Source organism: Engystomops pustulosus, chromosome 2 (assembly GCF_040894005.1).
Source record: "Engystomops pustulosus chromosome 2, aEngPut4.maternal, whole genome shotgun sequence".
NCBI classification, from domain to species: Eukaryota; Metazoa; Chordata; class Amphibia; order Anura; family Leptodactylidae; genus Engystomops; species Engystomops pustulosus.
Window position 1 is genome coordinate 162,577,525 of NC_092412.1, and position 23,864 is coordinate 162,601,388.

Here is a 23,864-nt window from a genome sequence, read left to right on the forward strand (position 1 = left end):
TATTTTATTTAATCATATTATAAAATGACTTAATCTTTTTTTTTTTCACTTTTTTACATTTTCTACTTCTTGGCTTGAACAAGCGTTCATCCGATCGCTAGTTCAAACCTTTACACTACAATACACTCGCAAAGGGTCCTTATCGGGCTTCATGATAACTAAGATGTGGGTTTGCAGTATCCTAGATGAGAGGGTGTGGGCTGGGACGAGAAGTTAAAAGTGGAGAGCAGGCACGGGCCATGGATGCCTCACAAGCACTTTTGTGAAGAAAAGTTTGAACGTGGACACTAAGTTGTTTGCTTGGCTTGCATTCTGTTCTTTAAGTTGACACACATTATATAGGACAAAGCTGGGTTTCAACTATTGCACTTGGCCAAACCAAGTGAAGACAGAAATTGCCCACCGCACTCGATTCCATTGACGCTGGTTTGCTTAATCTTTATGGAGGAGACTCTTTGAAAGGTTGGCTTTAGCTACATGCTACTACGTGCTTTCAGATCCAACAAACCATATACAGAAAAACTCTAATTAAATCAGCTAAATAGCTAGAGCAATGGGTTTCTCAACAAACTTTTACTTTTGCAATAACTTTACATAGAGACAGTTATTTCATTTTCTTCACGTCCACATTTGTAAAACATTCAACATTCATACATTTTAATAAATAACTTAGTTTTTCCATAATTACAAACTTTCAGTAAGTTCAGAAGGGTAAATATGCTGCAAGGTAGAACCCAGCTTTGATTGATTCTTATGACACATGTAAAATGAAGAAAATTGAAATGAAGTAAATTAAGAAAAATTTCCTAAATGCCTGACAGAAGCAGGCATCATCTGGTAGAAACACTCTCCAAGTAAGGACAGCTATTTTCACGATCTAGGCACCTGAGATGGGACCAACTTCCCTCAAATATCAACATAGAATTTTAGAATATCACTACTACCTAAATCAAAATCCAAAATTTGACACATGTAAAGCATTGCTCCATACTCTGTACACCATATTATTTTCAATACCGCAGAAGTATTTTGTGAAGTTAAAGGAAATCTACCATCAAAATCAAGCATGATTAAATAGTGACATTTACTCAAAGATCCAGCCACTGTGACTGTGCCAACATGCTCTCCTGTTAAACATGCCTGTTAAACATGCTCTCCTTCTTTCTAAAATTAACTTTTATAATCTTTCCAATAATCACCACCCCTTGCACTTCCTGCTTCTTCTAGATTACACAGGCAATGCGTGGAGGGAGAAAGCAGGGGTTTGGGCGAGACATGTTCTACACTTTGTCTCTACTTTCTGCAGCACTGAGGGGTTCTGATAACGTCCCCAGAGCCTTCCATTAACATTAAAGGAAACCTACCACTTCCGATGGTGGTTATAAGCTGCAAATGCCTTGCACCAGTTTATGTTTATAAACACATGTAAAGCGGTTAAACGCTTTATTAATCTTTATATACAAGTAGCTTCACTGCACCATGCGTGCGACCACTTTGTGTGCCTGAATAGGAAGTGGTCGCGCGCACAGTGCACCTAGCGCGGACCACGGTGCGGGGAAGCTACTTGTAGATAAAGATTAATATAGCGTTTAAACGCTTTACATGTGTTTAAAAACATAATGAAAATAAGCGCCGGCACCAGCTCACCCTGAGCTGGTGCACGGCATTTGCAGCTTATAACCACCATCGGAAGTGGTAGGTTTCCTTTAAGTAAATGTTTTTAATAGGAAGGAGGAAAGGAAAACAAAAAGAAAATTACCATAGTCATAGTACCTGAATTTCACATTGGCGTTGGTGATCAGCTTCAGTTGGGCATCCATTGCATTTTGTCTCCGTTCTGTCTCCATGTCCGCAAAAAAAAAAACCTGAAGGTTTAACGTCGCTTTGAAAACTCACACCTGTTTTTTTTTTTTTTGCGGACCCACAGACTTAATTTGCTTTCCATGATCCCTTTCCATGAAAAAAAATAGGACACGTTTCATTATTTTTTCCACGGACAACAGATCAGTGAAAATAAGAGCCATGTGAAAAAACCCATAGTTTCATGGCTTTGTTAGGCATGAAAAACAAAGCCAATGTGAAAGAGCCCAAAGTGTCCGAGCTTTGCCATGATTTATTTTGATGGCAGATTTTCTTTAATACTGAAAACTGAAAATCTTGCTACACTTGTATAAAAAAGTGAAAACATAGGATGTCTTCAGTAAAAAAAAAAAATGTTTGCCCCTGTTAAAAGGCACTTGTAAATGTTCTATCTTGTGGCCCAGATCATAACAGTCTGATATAATTAAAAAAAAAAACAAAAAACACACACACATAACATTGAAACATAATATTAGAACTTGTGAACAGCAGTCCAATGATCAATCCCACAGTAACAATGCAGCATATTCTTACAGCATAGCATAAATTTAGAATAGTAACTTAAGAGTACATCTTTACCCATTAAATAAAATTTGCATTACAACAGTAGATATACAGAACAGTATTAGGATTCATTTAACCAGCAGTATGTTACAGTATCTGCACACATTGTGGATTACCTGCAGATTTTATCTCCAGCATAATACAGTAGCATTAAAGGGATATTCCCATTTCAGTAAATTAATGTTGTTTGTATTATAAAAAGTAATACAATTTTCCAATATACTTTCTATCAATTCCTTGCGGTTTCTAGATCTCTGCTTGCTGTTCTGCTATAGAAAGCCTCTGGGTTTACTTCCAGTGGACACACAGTGATCTGATTACTCTCTGATACTAATGAGCCGTGTGCCCGTGTGACCATGGTCAGATTTCTGTCCACTAGAAGTAAACACAGAAGCTTCCTACAGAAGGAAAGCAAGCAGAGATCTAGAAAACTGTGCGGAATTGATACCGAAAGTATATTGGAAAAATCAATACATTTTTATAATACAAACAATAACATTAATTTGTTGAAATGAGAATAACTCTTTAAAGTTACTGTGATGTAGAAAACGTGCTTTTTTTGTTGCTCTATTGTGGAAGTTAAAATAATGTGCAAGTGTTTCTGTTTTATCTATAGGCATGTGAAAATAAGCTTCAAATCCATATCATGATATCATAGATTTTCCCTTGAAATGACATCAGACCAGGTTAAAAAAAAAAAGGAGGGAGGTGGGTGGATTAAAGAAAACAAAATTGCATGCAGAAAAAAAATACATGTAAATCTGCATCAGAAACAAACTGAACAAGTAATTTTCTGCATGACAATCTGAGTGTGTGACAAAATTGGCCCCGAATTCCATGTGGAAAAAGTAGAGTAGCTGATGGAAAAAAAAATCCTACAACATTCAAGAAACAACCGTGTAAATGAGGTTTAAGCGGCTTTCCAGAAACTATCGTTTTTAACTCTGAAAAACCACTATAAAAAAACTCTGGTTCACAATAAAGTTTTCACATCAAGTGAACAGCTTATAGATAAAATGCTCTCACCTCTAAAAGCACAACATGCATAGAAAAGCTGGAGCCCATTTTACAGAAATAAAGTTAAGAACCATTAAAAAAATGGCAACAGTTCTTCAACTGCCTCATGCAGCCATTAGCTGACCCCGTACTCCAAGCAAATCTCAGTCAGCTCATGTCTACAAGAGGGAGCGAGCTAGCAGAACTGAGAGGAAATGATTGAGGATGATGACGACGACACCACCAATCACACTGTGACTGTAGGCAGTTTGCATTGACAAAAGCAGGTTGGGAAATGGTATTAAAAAAAAAGGAATGGGAACCTGTGTGAAATGCTTTGATATTGATGACCCTTTAAAAGGTTGTTTTGATAACTTGTCCCAACAGGTTACAAAGTGCTACAGAATAGGATCCCATTAAATGGAATCTCATTGTATTACACAGAGTAAATGAAGCTCCCACACAGAAAATACTGTCATGTAAATGCAACTGAAGGCTAATTTTACAATTCTGCTATAGAGATTTGGGTTTGTTTCTATTTGTTTTCATGAAAAATCAAGTATACGGTAAAGAAATCAAGCATGGTATGTGCAAAATAGCAGATACCGCGAACATTCATGCAAATTCAGCATGAATGAAAAATTCAGAGGGTAAAATTTTACGCACATATAAAATTGTCCCTGCATACAAACATACTCTAATGACATATTCACAGGCAAACTTTCACACTGCATTATTATATTATAATATGTACATTTATAAAGACTTAGGTTTCTTTAAATAAAACTTAATAAAATGTCTGTAAAGAACTGCTGCAGATATCCTCCAAGCAATTTTCAGAGCATTCCTCAACAAGATATATTTATGCCGTCACGTCCCTTAACGACGCCCTTTTATACTGATGGTATCCACTTGTCCAGCCATGTACAACCTGTAACAAATGAAGTATATGAAAGAAAATTTATTTAATGCATGCTACCATTTGTATTATGGTTAACGTACTTGTTTGATATCAGTGTTATATCTTAACACACATACATACACACCCTGGAGATCAAAATTAGAGAACAATGTATGATCACTTGATTTTTACAGAAAAAACGTAATCTCCATTGATCAAGATTTCATGGATTTTTTGTAAAGGGTACGTCATGCCACAACGAATAAGGTTTTACAAAATTCTGTTAAAAAATTTGTGAACAGTAATGACGGTTGAAGAAGGTTCTGCTAAACACTTGCATTCACTCTGCCAAGTAGCTGCAGAAAACATTCCCCAAACCATGACACTTCCTCCACCATCTTTCACAGACTTCTTTACACACTTTGGGTTCAGTCTTTCCCCAGTTTATCAATGAATATAATGTTTCCCATGAGATCCAAATAAATTAAACTTACTTTCATCACCAAAATGAACTGTGGGCCACTTCTCTTCTGTCCCTACAACATGCTCCTCAGGTGAGCCTAGTCTTTTGTTTCTATCTGCTAATGAGAGGTTTGTCCACTGCAGAGTCTTAAACATTGAGACACTGTATGACAAGACAGATCCTAACCTTGGTGCAACAGCATTGTTAAAATGATTACCCATGGAGATTCTTGGCACTATCCTATCCTCTCTTGAATTTGTCTTTTGAGGGCCAAAAAGCCTTCTTGGTGGTCTTTAATAAGTCTAATGTTGTAAAGATGCAATATTACTATATATTACCAACTTATGAAAGTTTATACGGTTGAAAAAATAAACTTGTCCATCAAGATCAACCAAGGAAGGGAAGGGAAGCATGAGGAAGGGATTTAGGGGAAACAATTCTATATAGCACAACCATCAATGTTATTTAGGTGTAAAAAGTCGTCTAGACCCTTCTTGAAGCTCTCTGCTGTCCCTGCTGTGACCAGCGCCTGAGGCAAGCTATTCCACAGATTGACAGTTCTCATAGTATAAAAGCCCTGTCGCCTCTGGTGATTAAACCTCGATTTCTCCAGACGGAGACAGTGCCCCCTCGTCTTTTGATTTAATTTAATCTGAAACAACTTACCACCACATTTTTTGTATGGGCCATTCATATATTTATATAAATTGATCATGTCCCCTCATAGTCGTCTCTTTTTCAGACTAAATAAATCTAGTTGTTTTAATCTTTCCTCATAACTAAGACCCTCCATACCCCTTATCATTTTTGTGGCTCTACATTGAACCCTCTCCAGCACCAGGGAATCCTTTTTATGGACCAATGCCCAGAACTGGACATATTCCAGGTGAAGCCGAACCAATGCCTTGTACAGTGGTAATATTACATCCCTATCCGTAGAGTCCATACTACTTTTGATACATGACAAGATCCTACTGGCTTTAGAGGCAGCTGATTGACACTGCATGTTAATCAATTTATGATCTACTAGTACCCCCAGGTCTTTCTCAACAAGGGACTCTCCCAGATTTACTCCCCCAAGGACATATTTTGCCTTTGGCAAATGAGGTTCAATGTGGATAAATGTAAGGTTATGCACCTGGAGGCTAATAATCCAAATGGACGACCAAACATTCAGTTTGTCTAAGTTACCCTGCAGCCTATGAACATCCTCCATAGACTGTATTACACTACACAGCTTGGTGTCATCTGCAAAAATAGACACAGTGCTATTAATTCCTAGCTCTATATCATTAATAAATATATTAAATAGTAGTGGGCAAAGCACAGAACCCTGGAGTACACCACCCATATCTGGTGACCATTCCGTGTAGGAATCATTGACCACAACTCTCTGTATACGATCCTTCAGCCAGTTCTCAATCCCATTGCAAATTATTTCTGCCAAACCAATAGACCTTATTTTACCCATCAGGCTTCTATGAGGGACAGTGTCAAATGCTATAGCTGATAGGGCAAACTTCTGATCTTCATCTGGGCAAGTTGCAATTAAAGAAATTAGCACCAGGCCCCAGATTTACACCAATACCTTGCAGGTAGCCAAAAGTGCTCTCAAATTTTAGGCAGTGTTCTTTTTAAATTCTCAATTACATTTTTATTCAGTGAGATATATATATATATATATATATATATGATATACTGAAAGTACTGCTGTTGTACTCATATATTGACACATGGCTGCACAATGACCTTGACACACACTTGAGATCAGAGATGGAGAACACACAATTTCCTAAATGTAAAGGTCACCGTCTAGAGATATTTAGGATACAACACAAACCTCTCTGGCATTAGGAACCAGCTATGTCTGTATGGATAGATCAAACTGCAGCAGAAAATTGTTGTCTGCAGTAGGGTTGCACCAGAATTTTCAGCGTGATACAATACCTAGAGACGTATATACTCAATACCGATACAATACTTTCAAGAAAAGAAAAAAGTATTATCTGAATTCAACGTTAAGGGTGAGGTCACATGGGGCGTTTACATTGCATTTAGAAACACAATGCAAATGTATGGGGGCGGGGCTCAGCCAAAACACATATGCATTTTCAATTAAATACATGTGATCAGTAATGATCAACGAGCGTTTTGCAAGAAGAGTTTTTTCAAGGAGAGTTTTTATTTTTTATTAGTTTATTATGTGTATTGTATTTGGTGGTTCCTAGTAATATATAATGTATAACTTATTTTGTGTCTTTTTGTATACATTTTTATTAATTCAATTTAACTGTACTAGTTACCATATATACTCGAGTATAAGCCTAGTTTTTCCGCACACAAAAAAATGTGCTGAAAACCCAAACTCGGCTTATACTTGAGTAAAAAAATTAAGGTTTTACCAGGTTTTCGGGGTAAAATTAGGGGCCTCGGCTTATACTTGGGTCGGCTTATACTCGAGTATATGCGGTATATATGAAAAAAGGATATCCCTATTTTTCAGTGCATTGAGTTTATATCACAATGTAACTCTAAAGGTCTAGGGCAGTAGTGGTGAACCTATGGCACAGGTGCCAGAGGTGGCACTCAGAGCCCTTTCTGTGGGCACCCAGGCCATCAACAGAGAGGACTCCAGGTATCTTCCTGCAGTCCCAGACAACCCAGGACTTGCTGTGCACAGATAAAGTGACAGCGCTATCTGCGACTACTGGAGTAGTCGGAAGGTGTGTACAGATCTGGATCATCATTGTAGCTTCTGCTCCAGCTCTGACAATTCTTCCCGTTTATGGGACCCTGGAGGGAAGCTACAATGATCATCCAACTTTCCTCTATTTTCTGCTTTACTGGTGTCCTCAGGGGGCTGATATGAATGAAAGCTGTGACAAAGCAGGGAGTATAAACCACAAATTAAATCTCTGTGTTGGCACTTTAAATAAATAAGTGGGTTTTGGTTGTAGTTTGGGCACTCGGTCTCTAAAAGGTTCTCCATCACTGCTCTAGGGAGTCACAATGTAACTCAGGAAGCTCCAGTGAGATGAAATCCTCCCATTAACATCCAGTAAGTCTAATGGATAGAGGTGCTGCATCTCTACGGCAGGTGGACAGTGGAGGTTCCAAGTTCAAATTCTGTCTGGGCAGAAAAATAATGAATTGAATAACATGAACTAATTTAGAGACCTTATGTCAGGCGAATCCCTGGTAGATGTAGAGACATCATAAAAGGACAGTTCATGATATCTCCCTTATGACATGGTTCCTGCTGTGCCGCTGACCTGACATATCTACACAAAGGATTCCCTGCCCAAGGAGTCTGTACAGCAGCACAAGTCATTCAGTTTGAAAATTACAGTATCTGAATGCCACTTAATCCTTTGATTGTAATGGGTATTAAGTGAAATGTGTATACATGTTATACAGGGACATTATCAGAGCAGTATATAAGGTACTTATACAAAAGATACCCAGATTGTGCACTGGGCAGCTGAACTAAGCTGACATGCTGGATTCAGTTCAGTTGTTCAGCAGACAAAAGCAGCAAGTTTAACTGAACAATCTTCCTTTTTTGTATGTTATATAGGATGGCTTTAGTTGCATGTGTCATGCACAGTATTGATGAATGAAGTCATGGCATATTGCCAGCATATGCTGTCACATGGCCCTGACAAAGAGCAACTTGTGGGCACAAACCAGTATGTTAGTGTGTTTGGTTTACAATCCTTCATCTTGGTGGTAGATGTCCTTTAAAAAGATATCTACCATTTAACCAAATTAAAAATACATTTACAGTTACTCACATATGCTTCTCTCCATGTTGATCCCGGCACTGTCCTTCGCTAATTTTGACACACTGTGATCACCTTAAAAAAAACCTTATAATCAGCAGGTCGAAGCACGAGGACAAGATGTCCGACGCTCCAGGCTGCTAATCATGTGCGCTCCTGCCATAGCGTTACAATACCTCTCCAACATTGGAGAAGGGAGGCATCTGTGACGCAGGAGGCGTGAATTCACGAAGCTTGCGTGACGTCACCTCCCTCTTGCATTTCCTGGGATCATCAGGAAGAGGTGCGTAGGTGATTATCTGTACATGTTTTTTACATTTTTAAATGGCAGAATTCCTTTAACACTATGAAATTATGTCTTTTACTTGTAATATAGTAAAAGAATGGAAATTAAAATAGTCAATGTACCTTTGTCTCCTGCCCTAATAGTTCTTGTTCTGCTTCATGTATCTCTTCTGCTGGATCATAACTATATAAAGGTAATAGATGATGTCGAAGTCTATCCACCCTGCAAAACAAATAGACATTTATTTAAATTGTATATTTAATCTTTACACTTGACACCGCCTTCATGGGGTTTTCATGCATTGCTGGAAAAACCAATTAGGACAGAAATGCTAGACAAATCTCATAAAATGGTATAACAAAAAAAGGACCCCTTGCTGCCGAAGCCACTTTTCACCTTCCTGTCAGTCTATTTTTTTTAAATCTGACATGTAAGTGGTTATAACTTTGGAACACTTTAACCCCTTCCAACCTATGCCCTTTTCCGTTTTTGCATTTTCATTTTTCACTCCCCACTTTCAAAAATGTATACATTTTTTTTATTTTTCCATGTACAGAGCTGTGTTATGGCTTATTTTCTGCCTAACAAATTACACTTCAAAATGGTGGTATTTAATATTCCATGGTGTGTATTGGCAAGCGAAAAAAAAAAATTCCAAATGCATTGAAATTGGTGAAAAACCGCATTCTCAACATATTCTTGTGGGCTTGGATTTTACGGATTTCACTGTATGCCCCAAATGACATGTCTACTTTATTCTTTTGGGTGGTTTCATTACGGGGATACCAAATTTGTATAGGTTTTATAATGTTTTCATACATTTACAAGAATTAAAACCTCCAGTACAAAAACATTTTGGGATTTTGCCATCTTACTTTTTTATACTTTGGTGTACAAAGATTTGGGTGGTGTCATTTTTTGCGACTTTTGATGTTTTCAATGTTATCATTTTCAGGACTATACGACCTTTTGATCACTTTTTATAGAATTTTTTATATTTTTTAAAATGGCAAAAAAGTGCAATTTTCGAGCTATTTTCCGTTACGGGGTTAAACGCAGTGAAAAAACGCTATTATATTTTTATAGCGATAGCTAATGTGTTAATTTTTACTGTTTATACTTATATCAGTTCTAGGGATAGGGGGTGATTTGAATTTTTAGGGTTTTTTATTATTTTTTTTTATAAACTTTTTAAAAAATGTTTACTATTTTTCAGACTCCCTAGGGTAATTTAACCCTAGGTTGTCTGATCGATTCTACCATATACTGCCATACTACAGTATGGCAGTATATGGAGATTTTCCTCCTCATTCATTACAATGTGGTGAAAGCACATTGTAATGAAGGGGTTAAAATGAGTCCTCTCCATGCACCCGGCAGGTGACGTAATACTATGTCCCATGTTGGTAAGGGGTTAATATATCCAGGCGATTTAGAAATTGTTTTCTCGTGACACATTGTACTTCATGTTAGTTGAATCATTTTGCTGAGTTTATTTTTAAAAAATGGATATTTAGCAAAACTTTTGTGAGTTTCACAATTTTCAACTTTTTGACAAATATTTATCTAGTTATTTTGCTGTTATGACTAACATTTACCAAAAGTTTGCTTTATGTTGACTTTTTGTCCTCTCATTTTGTTTAGGATATTATGAAACGAAGAACTTTAGGTGCAATGGTTCACATTTTCATAAAAATGCAAAATCATACTTTTAAGGGACATTCTCAAATTTTAAGTCACTTTGAGAGGCCTAAATTATAGAAGTTAAAACAAAATGGGGTGCAATTTTGAATTATTTTTTTTCCGCTAAATGAATGTATTTTTCCAAAAATGTACATAGCGAGTCTCAGTTGATAAAATACCAAAACGCTCCACAAAGTTTGACACCCAATCTCCCCTGAGAATTTCAATACCCCATATGTGATAGTATGGTGTGTGCTGTATGGGCACACACCATGGCATTGAAAGGAAGGTGAACCATTCAGAGATTATTTGCATTGTCACTTTTTAAAGCCTATATATTTTTTGTCACATTCCTTTGCAAAGTTCTTTTTTGTTTTTTTTTGTATTTTTTAGATGTGTATAGGGAATGTTGGCATTTAGAGGACTTTTTACCTTATTTAATTAATCAGATGTATTACACTGTGTTGTATAACACACTGTGCATGCTAAGTGTGTTACAGCCAGGTCCTCCCTTAACCCCTTAAGGACCAGGCCCTTTTTCGTTTTTGCGTCTTTATTTTTCACACCCCACCTTCAAAAATCCATAACTTTTTTATTTTTCCATGTAGAGAGCTGTGTCATGGCTTGTTTGGCTGCGTAACAAGTTGCACTTCATAGTGATGGCATTTAATTGTCTATGCCATATACTGGGAAGCGGGAAAAAAATTCTGAATGCAGTGAAAATGGTGAAAAAACGCATTTGCACCGTTTTCTTGTGGGCTTGGATTTTACGTCTTTCACTGTGCGCTCCAAATGACATGTCTAATTTCTTCATTGGGTCAATACGATCACATGGATACCAAATTTGTACAGGTTTTATAATGTTTTCATACATTTACAAAAATTAAAACCTCCTGTACAAAAAAAATTTTTTTCATTTTGCCGTCTTCTTGCACTAATAACTTTTTCATACTTTGGTGTATGGAGCTGTGGGTGGTGTCATTATTTGCGACTTTTGATGACGTTTTCAATGCTTTTATTTTTAGAATTGTACGACCTTTTGATCACTTTTTATTGAATTTTTAATATTTTTCAAAATGGCAAAATGCGACTATTTTCTGTTACGGGGTTAAACGCAGTAAAAAAAAAAACAATTCTTATATTTTGATAGATCGGGCATTTTCAGACGCGGCGATACCTAATGTGTTTATGATTTTTACTGTTTATTTATATTTATATCAGTTCTAGGGAAAGGGGGGTGATTTGAATTTTTAGGTTTTTTTAATATAATTTTTTTTTTATTAAAATTTTTTACTATTTTTCAGACTCCCTAGGGTACTTTAACCCTAGGTTGTCTGATTGATCCTACCATATACTGCCATACTACAGTATGGCAGTATATGGGGATTTTGCACACCATCTATTACAATGTGCAGATCGCACATTGTAATAGATGGCCTAAAACATGATAGCCTCGGATCATTGTGTGATCCGAGGCTGTCATGGCAACAGATCGCCGCTCCCCGATGACGTCACGGGGAGCGGCAATCGGAGCCAAGATGGCGGCGCCCATGCGCTGCCGGCTCGTTAAGGCCGCCGGCAGCTTTGCTGAAAGGGTTAACACCCGCGATCGCTGCTATCATGTTTTAGGCCATCATGTTTTAGGCCATCTATTACAATGTGCGATCTGCACATTGTAATAGATGGTGTGCAAAATCCCCATATACTGCCATACTGTAGTTAGCGACGGGTGCTTGCTTCATTGTGAAGCAGGCACCCGGCGTGTATGAAGAGGGCTCAGCCCGTGAACCCTCTTCATACTACCCCATGCGCAATAAAACGTACAGGTACGTCTTATTGCGCTATGGGGTTAAAGCAGGGCCTGATTCTTGGTGGATATTGTGCAGCCCCGAGGCTGCCATTAGAGCAGGGGTCGGGAACCTATGGCTCGCGAGCCAGATATGGCTCTTTTGATGGCCGCATCTGGCTCGCAGCCAGGGCTCCTATCCAGGGGCATTACTACAGCCGTGGCATCTGCTGCGCTGCCTGTCAAGACCAGGGGCCCTTACCTGGCTCCTGTTGTGCCCCTGGCTGTAGTAATGCCCCTGGATGTAATGGGCAGAGCAGCGCAGGGTCCGCGGGGTTAATTCTGGGGCGGCGCCCCTCTCTCCCTCCCTGCGGCAGTCTCCTCCGTGTGTGAGAGAGGGAGGGGAGGAGACTGTGTGCCTGCAGCCAATCCCGGGGCTGGATGTAGCAGCGCGGGAGATTCAGACAGAGGAGACCAGAGCTGCATACTCGGGAGACATGCAGCACCTGAGGAGAAGGAGTCAGCAGCCGGGGATCAGCCACAGATAAGTGCTCCCTCCCCCAGTGTCTCCTCACACTGTGCACTAACCCCTTAGTGTCCTGTCACACTGTGCACTAACCCCTTAGTGTCCTGTCACACTGTGCACTAACCCCTTAGTGTCCTGTCACACTGTGCACTAACCCCTTAGTGTCCTGTGTGCAGGAGCAGCTATGAAGCTCCTAAGTGTCCCTTACAGACCCCTCTGCATCATCCCCTCATATCTTCCCCCACCACTGCATTTCTACATTAATGTGAGGTTCTGCAGCAGCTGAGATACAAAATAGCTAGGACCTAAGACAAAATTGTGGTGCACGTCAGTAATAAATGTGGCACATGGTCCGGTTTAGCAGTAACAACAGTCTAGCAGTCTTGTGGGACACAGAGCAGCCGCCACATAAAACTGGCGCGGACACTTTAACAAATGTGTATTGGGATGTTCTGCGGGGGGTGGCGGTGTATAATAATGTTCTGCGGGGGGTGGCGGTGTATTATAATGTTCTGCGGGGGGTGGCGTGTGTATTATAATGTTCTGCGGGGGGTGGCGTGTGTATTATAATGTTCTGCGGGGGGTGGCGTGTGTATTATAATGTTCTGCGGGGGGTGGCGTGTGTATAATAATGTTCTGCGGGGGGTGGCGTGTGTATAATAATGTTCTGCGGGGGGTGGCGTGTGTATAATAATGTTCTGCGGCGGGAGGCGTGTGTATAATAATGTTCTGCGGCGGGTGGCGTGTGTATAATAATGTTCTGCGGGGGGTGGCGTGTGTATAATAATGTTCTGCGGGGGGTGGCGTGTGTATAATAATGTTCTGCGGGGGGTGGCGTGTGTATAATAATGTTCTGCGGGGGGTGGCGTGTGTATAATAATGTTCTGCGGCGGGGGGCGTGTGTATTATAATGTTCTGCGGCGGGTGGCGTGTGTATAATAATGTTCTGCGGGGGGTGGCGTGTGTATTATAATGTTCTGCGGGGGTGGCGTGTGTATTATAATGTTCTGCGGGGGTGGCGTGTGTATTATAATGTTCTGCGGGGGGTGGCGTGTGTATTATGTTCTGCGGGGGTTGCGTGTGTATAATAATGTTCTGCGGGGGGTGGCGGTGTATTATAATGTTCTGCGGGGGGTGGCTGTGTATTATAATGTTCTGCGGGGGGTGGCGTGTGTATTATAATGTTCTGCGGGGGGTGGCGTGTGTATAATAATGTTCTGCGGCGGGTGGCGTGTGTATAATAATGTTCTGCGGCGGGTGGCGTGTGTATAATAATGTTCTGCGGCGGGTGGCGTGTGTATAATAATGTTCTGCGGCGGGTGGCGTGTGTATAATAATGTTCTGCGGGGGGTGGCGTGTGTATAATAATGTTCTGCGGGGGGTGGCGTGTGTATAATAATGTTCTGCGGGGGGTGGCGTGTGTATAATAATGTTCTGCGGGGGGTGGCGTGTGTATTATAATGTTCTGCGGCGGGTGGCGTGTGTATAATAATGTTCTGCGGGGGGTGGCGTGTGTATTATAATGTTCTGCGGGGGTGGCGTGTGTATTATAATGTTCTGCGGGGGTGGCGTGTGTATTATAATGTTCTGCGGGGGGTGGCGTGTGTATTATGTTCTGCGGGGGTTGCGTGTGTATAATAATGTTCTGCGGGGGTGGCGTGTGTATAATAATGTTCTGCGGGGGGTGGCGTGTGTATAATAATGTTCTGCGGGGGTGGCGTGTGTATTATAATGTTCTGCGGCGGGTGGCGTGTGTATAATAATGTTCTTCGGGGGTGGCGTGTGTATTATAATGTTCTGCGGGGGTTGCGTGTGTATTATAATGTTCTGCGGGGGTGGCGTGTGTATAATAATGTTCTGCGGGGGGTGGCGTGTGTATTATAATGTTCTGCGGCGGGTGGCGTGATCCCCGACAAAAATGTGGCCTCGGGACCCTCAGTAAATAAGCCCCATTGTACGGCTCTCGCAGAATTATATTTTAAAATATGTGGCGCTTATGGCTCTCTCAGCCAAAAAGGTTCCTGACCCCTGCATTAGAGTATCAGACGCAGGGGGTCCGACCCCCTTTAGAAGGTCCCTTACATGCCGCATCCATGCGTGTTGGCAACATGTAAAGGGTTAACATCCAATGCTTCAGGAGACAATGCTAGAAGCTGGATATAGTAGTACAGACTACGAGCAATCATAACATCGCTTGTTCAAGCCAACCTGTTAAAAAGTAAAAAAATAAACACTCAAAGTTTTTTCCAATAAAAAGAATTAATTTCATTAATTTAAGTAAAAGTTACCTGAACACAGTAAGTAAAGTAAAAAGTTAAAAAAAAACCACAAAAATCACAAACAAAACCACATATTTGTACAAGAACTCAGAAACATTATTGGACCCGCTCGGTGAACGCCGTAAAAACAAAACCAGAAAAACTCGCCAAAAATGTACTTTTTTCATAAAATCCCTTCACAAAAATGTTTCAAAAAGTGATCAAAAAAATGTGTGCCAAAATGGTACCAATGAAAAGGACAGCTCTAAACCTGCTCTGCCAACCGAAAATATTAAAGTTATATCTCCAAAAAGATGGCGATACAAAAACAAATGAGATTTTCTTTATACTAGTTTTTATCCAGTAAAATTGTAAAAAATATTTAAAAAAACTATGTAAAATGAGGTATCACCGTAATCGTAGTGATCAATAGAACAAAGATAATATGTTATTTTTATGGTACGGTGTACGGCCACCAATATATACTAATAGAAAGGAAACCAAAATCGACAATTTTCTTTTACTCTATACATTCAAGAGTTAATAAAATATCATCAATAAGCTAATGACCCACTAAAATGGAGTATTTGTAAAGTGCATCTCATGTCTCAAAAAATAAGCCCTTATATGTCCAAATTGCCAAAAAAATAAAGATGCCCTGGCGTCTGCCCATACAGCAGATTACCGCTTTAATTTTATTTAGGCCTCTTGAAGTGACTTGAAACCAGAGCAGCTCCCTCTATAGCAGGATTTTGCATTTTTTAATAAAAATGTGAAAAACTGCACCTAACATTTAAAGCCCCATAACATCTTACAAAAATGAGAGTATTCATAAAAAACCATGTCCACAAAAAGTAGACATTCGTTTTTTTTGCTTTTATGACTATGTATGGAAAAAAATAGAACATTTTGAATTTCTAAAATTCAACATTTTTCAGAATTTTTACCAAATATCCGTTTTTCCATAAATAAACACAAAACATACCACCAAAATTTTTCAACTAACATGAAGTACAAAGTGTCACGAGAAAACAAATTTCAAAATCACTTGGATATGTTAAAGAGTTCCAAAGTTATAACCACTTATAGTGACACAGGGCAGATTTGAAAAAATGGGCAGTGTCAGGAAGGTGAAAAGTGGCTTCGGCGTTACAGGGTTAAAAGCACATGTCTGTCATATACATAGAGATGAAAGGTAATTTTTTAATTAGTGGAGCAACTCTACTGATAAACATAAGACTGTGTTCATGCTGCTGGGAGATAATTACTAGTAAATTGTAAATTAATGGAAGATTTCCTTTAAACATGTCTCCCCTGCTTCTCTGTTTCTACATTAAACTCAGTGGCCTACCTTTTCCTCTTCTTTACATACATGATCTGTAAAATGAGAAAGAACAAAAGTTTCAGGGTTAACAACTAAAGATACGGAATTGTATCTAAAGATATATACATTATATTACTGTTCCTACCAGCAGTGCCATAAAGAAAAAAAATGATTATATATTACACACACATACGGTTAGAAGGTGTTGCGTGTGCACACCCAACAGGACCATGCCTCAAGTCCTACAGCAATATGCAAAAAGAAAAAGAGCAGCACTCCAGTTAATTTCAGTTTAAAGTGATAGGTGGTCCTCTTTATTTCATACAGGTGCAAACAGCGACATTTCGGCTCAACATGAGCCTATTTCAAGCCTTAAAAAAAAAAAAAAAAAAAAAAAAAAAAAATCGGACGTGCACGTGATTCTTTGCTATTCCATAGTTGTTATCCCATTTTTATACATGTGTAACACTATTTGTATTACATTTTATATGTATCCTATGTAAATTTGACAGGTCATGTGACTGCAGGTAGTTGGGATTTATTCACACCTGCTCACATGCCCAATCAGGTCATGATTAAGGAGTTTTCCAAAACGCGCAGACCAGAGCCATAGCTCTGTGTGTGTTTCCCTCTGCTTGGCTGTATACCTCCTTTTTGTACTTCAATAAAGAAAAATATCACGTTTTTATCTACAACCGGAGTGTCCGTGGAGCTGGATTATTTGCACTTTATAAAAAATGTTATGCACTCTAAAATAAGAACACTAAAAAGAACAATCCTTCTCGCAAAAAATAAGCCCTTAACCAGATTTGTGAGGCGAGAAATAAAAATGTTATGCATATGAAAGACGGTGATGCTAAAAAATTTTTGCCAAATTACTTTTTATTCAGTAAAAATGGGAAAAAATTTACAATTTGACAATGCAAATCTGCTCTGGATAGCGCTGCCTTTCATTCTATGCCCGGCTGTGCGCCCATACAGCAGGTTACCACCACATATGGGGTATCCAAGCCTTTTTCATTTAATCCATTGTAAATGTTTAATTTTCCACCCAAAATGGGTGTATTGTGAAAAAATATCACAATTTGTAGACTGCACCTCCATTTTGTTTTAACCCCTTTAAAACACCTAAAGGGTTAACAAACTTCGAGTCTAGCTAATATTCAGGCCTCTCACAGTAAATTAGAAGTTGAGCAGGTCCATCTAAATACAGGTTTTGGTGATTTTACAAAAAAATTGAAAAATGGTACCTAAATTCTCAGCCTTATAACATTCCAGTAAAATATGTGGAATCTTAAAAACCATGCCAACATAAAGCAGACATTTGGGAAATGTAAGTTATGAATTTATTTGGGTGCTATGACTATCTGCATCAAAAGTAGAGAATTTAGAACTTTGAAAATAAAGAATTTTTCAAAATTTTTGTCAAATTTCTTTTTTTTTCATAACTAAACACAAAAGATTTCATCCAAATTTTTAAACTAATTTGAAGTACAATGTGTCACGAAAAAACAATCTTATATTGTTCCAAAGCTATAAGCCCTTATAGTGACATAATAGGCCAAAATAGGCTGTGTCCCGTGGGGGTTAAAATTAAGCAAATGAGCCTGAGGGGCTCCTGGCTTAATAGATGTCAATTAAGTCTGGAGCTCCCCGGGCTCAATTGCCTAATTTTTAAAACCTATTTTTTGTAAAAACAAGAGCTTACAAAGCTAAAAGAAGAATTGGTCCTGACAGAGGGGTCACACACCTGTATGCAAATGTTGTTGGTTTACAACCCTTCATCCTGGTGGTAGATTTCCTTTAAACCTACTACCACTGGACGTCACTTCAGTCCTTCGGAACGCATGAGGACCAAAGCAAACTCCAGACACCAATGCATCCGGAAACCAGTCAAATAGGCCATAACAATCAGTGCAGGCCGGCGCAATTCCAGTTTAATGGTGGGCGCACGGTCGGCGATCGAACATGTCCTGCTCTGGATCCTGCAGGAAATCCTCTACCCATGTCTCCGGAGCTCCCCTTGGCCTTGGAAAACCCGCAGGAGGAGGGGGCGTGGGGCACTACTGCCGACAGGAAGAGAGAAACATCCTCCAGCCGAGGCAATACCCTTGTATGAAGAAATCACGTTGCCTACCCTCCCCTTGGAGGAAGACTGTCTCACAACACCTGCCTCAGGAAGGGACAGGAAGACACTGGAGGAAGAAGAGGTAGAGTGGCGCTTATATGGTTTCACAACTTCCTGTCCCTGTCTGATATCAAGGTTTATCCTCCAAGTGGAACGTCATTGGGGAAATGGAAAATATGTATATATCACTATACAGCAGAAAGCAGCACTTTTATAGTAATAACGGTCAAGTCACATTCTATGTAAAGTCATGACATGAATCCACAATTATATCCCATTGTTTCAGGTGACTTACATAAGTCATGGATCAAAGGGGTGCATATAGAAAAACACTTGCTGCAGCTTCATGAAATGGCTTTTACATAATTACAAATACTGGGACCCCACAGTGCTCTATAGCACTGCTTAACATTAATATGCATAATCACTCAAAGAATCCTGATAGGAGATATAACCAGCACACCAAGCAGCCATCAGGATCCTGTCTCTATCTTTACTGCACAGGATGCATGCAAACATGGTTCTGGGGTTCACTGCAGGTGGACCCTATGGGATCTATCCACCACATATAGCGGCGACAGAGGCATATTAGGGAGTATCTACATAAACCATGAATGCTGTGGGGTCCAGACCTTTGGCTTGTTCAGCCAAACCCAGCACCTCCCGACATTGTTTTGCTGCAGGCGATTCTCTAGATCGTCTGACTTTGAGCCCATAAATCAGCAGCTTTCTCCAGAGTAACTAGTTGGGCAGGGACTGGGGCTGAGTCATCTTCCAAGGCTGATATACAGTGTTCGGTATCTCAAACCATGTCCCTCAGCTTATGCATGTCCTGGCAGAGCAGACTTACATCTACCTGTATCTCATCTATTTTAGACGTAAAAGAGCCAATGGAGCTGTGCAAAGCGGAAAGTAGTTCGGAAGAAACCTCCGTTAATGTAAGCTCTTGCTCAGAGTCGGAGGCCTGAGGATCATCCTCTCCTGCCACAGTGCCTGCGGCCCTTGCACGTGTCATAGTAACTGCGCCATCTTTGGGAGCCTCATTGGCAAATTCTTTTAGGCAGTCAGCAGTTGCCAAGCCTCAAGACTTCCTCTAACCATTGGACTGGAGAAATGAGTATCACTTTGCCTGCGTCCAGGGTATGATTGTGGCCCTATTTACAGCAGGATTATAGCTAGAAGCCATACAGCGGAGCTCAGGTCAAGTACCCCCGCACATGTCAGGTCACTGCCCCCTAAACTAATCCGTTTTAGAGGGAACCACACTGTATTTTATACAATGGATTGCCTGAACTTTATTCAATAAAATTAATTCATTCCATTTCATAAAACTAATTAAAGGGAACCTGTCACCAGGGACCTCATTTTCACTAAATACAGCTTACAGAAGCCCATTATACCTGCATTACAAATATGCATTTCTCCTTTCTCTAAGCAGTTGCATTACAATATAATTGTGTGTTATGACTTACCCGGCATCCTGACAAAATCACCTGTGTAGTCCTAGGGTTTGGGCCTTGGTTTAGATGCATTTCAAAAAAGCAACACATGACTTGTAGCTAAGCAGTCTGCAGCACAGACAAGTCACATGATTTTTGAAATGCATCCAAACTAAAGCTCATCCCCTAGGACAGACCTGAGTGAAGTTGGCCCCCCCACCTTGTTCAAATCAAACAAAATTGGTGTCAAACGTTTGTGCTATGTTTGTGCTGGTTTGTGCAGCAGAAATTTTCATTTGTGCCGCTATTGTTTTTAAGATTTTAATGAAAGTTTCCAGAGGTCATCAGAGGTCAACCAGCCCCCCCACGTTGCCCAAATCAAACAAAACTGGGACCGAACAATTCTGCTACGTTTGTGGTGGTTTGTGCTGCTCAAATTTTTGTTTGTGCTGCTTTTGTTTTGAATATATGAACAAAAAATGAAAGTTCAAAAGTTCAGCCAGCCCCCCCACATTAACCGAATCAAACAAAACTGGTGTCAAACGTTAGTGCTACGTTTGTGCAGCAAAAATTTTCGTTTGTGCCGCTATAATTTTTAATATATTCATACTTTTTTGCAGAGGTCATCAGAGTTCATTTTTTCAAAGTACAATGTGTTTGCTAGCTCCCCCTGGTGATCAAACCAGGGAAGTGTCACTAGGTTTGTTTTTTACCAGTTCATCCTAAACACCTCAAACACCTAAACATACCTTAAAAATTATAGCAGCACAAACAAAAATTTTTGCTGCACAAACCAGCACAAACGTAGCACTAACGTTTGACACCAGTTTTGTTTTATTCCGTTAATGTGGGGGGGCTGCTTGAACTTTTGAACTTTCATTGTTTGTTCATATATTCAAAACAAAAGCAGCACAAACAAAAATTTGCGCAGCACAAACGTGGCAGAATTGTTCGGCACCAGTTTTGTTTGATTTGGGCAATGTGGGGGGGCTGGTTGACCTCTGATGACCTCTGGAAACTTTCATTAAAATCTCGAAAACGATAGCGGCACAAACAAAAAATTTTGCTGCACAAACCAGCACAAACGTAGCACAAACGTTTGACACCAATTTTGTTTGATTTAAACAAGGTGGGGGGGCCAACTTCACTCAGGTCTAGGACAGTGATAGCAAACCTTTTAGGCACAGAGTGCCCAAACTACAACCAAAACCCACATATTTTTCGCAAAGTGCCAATGCGTCAATTTAAGCAGTAATGTATTACTCCCTGCTCTGTCACAAGTTTAAAGTATATAGGCACCTGAGGAAACCAATACAGCAGAAAGAAGAAGTTTGGATTATCATTGTAGCTGCCTTCTAGGGTCCTGTGCTGTCTGGGGCTGCAAGAGGCAAATATTTAGAGAAAGCAAGAAAGGCATATTTGCTATGCAGCTGTTATAGGCTTTTGCAACCTATCTTTAGTGAAAATGGTAACAAGTTCCCATTGAATGCACTGGAATGTGCAGCCAGCTTAGTGGTTGGTATGTCCTCCAGCTGCGCCGGATTGTAGGACATCTACACTGGCCGCCCGTTTCCTCTTATCCAATTTATATATTTAGATGCTTGAATGTCCTACTACTTCTATACACATGCTTGTGTCTGCATGTACAGAAGAGTTCTCCTTGTCTGAACAGTGGAAAAGAATCACACAATGTGATTAAACTCAGGCTCAAACATCCTATGCTATGTTTGCTACAACCACTCTTTAACCAGAAACAATAGGGTGCATCATTATTCTCTCCAAAAAGACTTAGATAGTTTGTCCCGACATAAATCGACAGAAGGATTTGATGACTTACCACTGCCACAATGACACCAATCACAGTTATAAGAAAGAATGGTACCAAAACGATTCCTCCCATAGAATCAGCATTTATATTACTAGTTCCAGGAACTGTTGAGTTACTCATGGTGGTACTGATAGGAGCATGAGCGTAATGGGGAAAATGTCCTGTGGTTTATGCTGTAGGATACAGATAGGAAAGAAGACGGAAAAAAAACATAGTAAATAAATGTAGGCATATGGCTGCAGTCAACAAGGCAACATATAAAGTCTACGGGGTGAATTTATCACATATTTCCCACATGCTAGTGCATGGTGTAAATCTTGCCTCTCCCACCACCAGATATATTCTGGACAATTCTACACCAGATCCAGCATAAAATTATGCAGGGTGTTCATTCTCACCCCTCCATGCCCTCTTGCCTTGCATTCCAAATCACCCTATATGAGTTCTGTTCATGACCATACTTAAAAAAACATTAGGGCAGGCATTCTTTCCCCAAACTTCTCTAATGTGTAAGGGTAGCACACATTCATCTCCATAAAATAAAAAGCCTAGATGAGGGGTGCACAAGCCACAAAACTCGAGTTTTGTCCTGCTCGAATCCTGCTGACATTCAAAGAGTACCTCCATTGGTTTAGGAGGTTGGGTAGCAGTTAGTGCAGCTGAGAAGTTATCAGCACTGCGGGGTCCTCTTCCACTCTGTTTTCGGACTCTGACAGCTGGTTGAATGGGCCAGAGCAGAGTGACCCCAAGAGCAGAAGACGACTCAGGAGTGGCAAGTACTTGTCAGCTATACTGCACAGTTCCCAGGCCAGCTACTGTTCCTGGAGCAACTCAGGTTCTTGATGCCAGGAAATACAACCAGCAGGGGACACAGAGCTGAGAATGTTGAGAAATGCTGTAACTAGAAGAGCAGGATCAGTGGTGGACGACTGATATTTCCATTCTGACACTTATATTTATCAATAATATTTAATAAATTGCTGGCCTTTTAAGCGGATCCACCTTTATTCACAGTTGATGTTTAGACTAACAGTTTAACAATGTAATAAGTGTAAATGGAGTGTTAGTGGTTTACACAGCTAAGAGATGTAAGGGTACTACCCAACGCAAGAACATTGGTCTGGACTGCATCCTAGTTATAAAGGGCTGGCCATAAATATGTAGCGCTCCAACTCTGCTTGTAAGGGAGCAGTGAAAGCAGCTTAGAACACTTACCCACACAAAGTCTAGAATTAATGGAGATTTACAGCCGATTTCACACGCAAGTGTCCAAACGGTTACATGCCAACAGGGGGTTGTTGCAATACCATTTTACTGTACTTTGTTACAGATTTGATAAGTGGATATCACACCTGCAAAAACGTGTGTCACATTATATATAGTGGAACCATAGCTGAGAGCAGGAGACTAGTATTATGTATACTAAAGGCAGAGGAGAGCCTTTAGTGTTTTATGACACTGGTCAAAGTGCAGACAGAAATTTACAATAAAGAAATGGGCTATGCACACAGCTTTAAATGTCACAGATCACAGGCTTTTTGTGACCTTTAGGAAAGCTCCATAACGTTCTTTTGTCATAGGATCATATCGATTATTACTATGCAGGGAGGAGAATGGAACCCTTGACGGACAATGTATACATTTACAACAAGGAAACAACAGTAGAAACGCGTGTATTTACGAGCCAGACATGCATAATATAAGTGACGGCACTCCGCACACATCAAAAACTCCACAGGGCAGACAAATGTGCAGGCCATGAGCCCGAAGACAAAACACAACATGGAGGCAGCACCCGACATACACATACATCACGGAGAATAGCCAGCAGCTATCAAAAAAAGACACAAAGCATGCAGCCACAACAGCCTCACCCACCCAAGCTCTCCTCTCTACCCCTGGCTTCCTACCCGGAAGACCGTGTCACGGTCTACAGCCAATGAGCGGCGGGAGGCGGGGCTTGTGCTGGACGGTCACTGGTGGGAGTGACTATGGATCTGAGTGACGTGAAGATGTGCAGCTCAACCGCTTCCTCACTGT

General features: G+C 40.1%; 1 protein-coding gene across 4 annotated transcripts; it reads right to left on the reverse strand.

Moving 5' to 3' along the window:
- Positions 1–554: 554 nt before the first annotated feature.
- Positions 555–23,864, reverse strand: SMIM29 (small integral membrane protein 29). Of its 4 annotated transcripts, XM_072137174.1 has the most exons (6): positions 23,703–23,722; positions 23,040–23,176; positions 21,834–21,997; positions 16,457–16,482; positions 8,975–9,074; positions 555–4,351 (listed from the first exon to the last, which is right to left on the reverse strand). In XM_072137174.1, the coding sequence occupies exons 3-6, from the start codon at positions 21,942–21,944 to the stop codon at positions 4,283–4,285; spliced, it is 306 nt and encodes a 101-aa protein (XP_071993275.1). In that variant the 5' UTR covers positions 21,945–21,997; positions 23,040–23,176; positions 23,703–23,722; the 3' UTR covers positions 555–4,282. The 4 variants fall into 4 exon arrangements, with proteins under 4 accessions (XP_071993275.1, XP_071993276.1, XP_071993274.1 ...); XM_072137175.1 differs by lacking the exons at positions 23,040–23,176; positions 23,703–23,722 and adding an exon at positions 23,735–23,864; XM_072137173.1 differs by lacking the exon at positions 23,040–23,176 and having other exon boundaries at positions 23,703–23,839.

Excerpts from the sequence above, each read along its gene's own strand:
- SMIM29 (XM_072137175.1), bottom strand. The coding sequence starts at position 21,944 with ATGAGTAACTCAACAGTTCCTGGAACTAGTAATATAAATGCTGATTCT. Across the intron at positions 16,483-21,833 it reads TTGGTGTCATTGTGGCAGTG|ATCATGTATGTAAAGAAGAG; the intron begins GTAAGTCATCAA and ends CTCATTTTACAG. Across the intron at positions 9,075-16,456 it reads TATGTAAAGAAGAGGAAAAG|GGTGGATAGACTTCGACATC; the intron begins GTAGGCCACTGA and ends TTTGTTTTGCAG.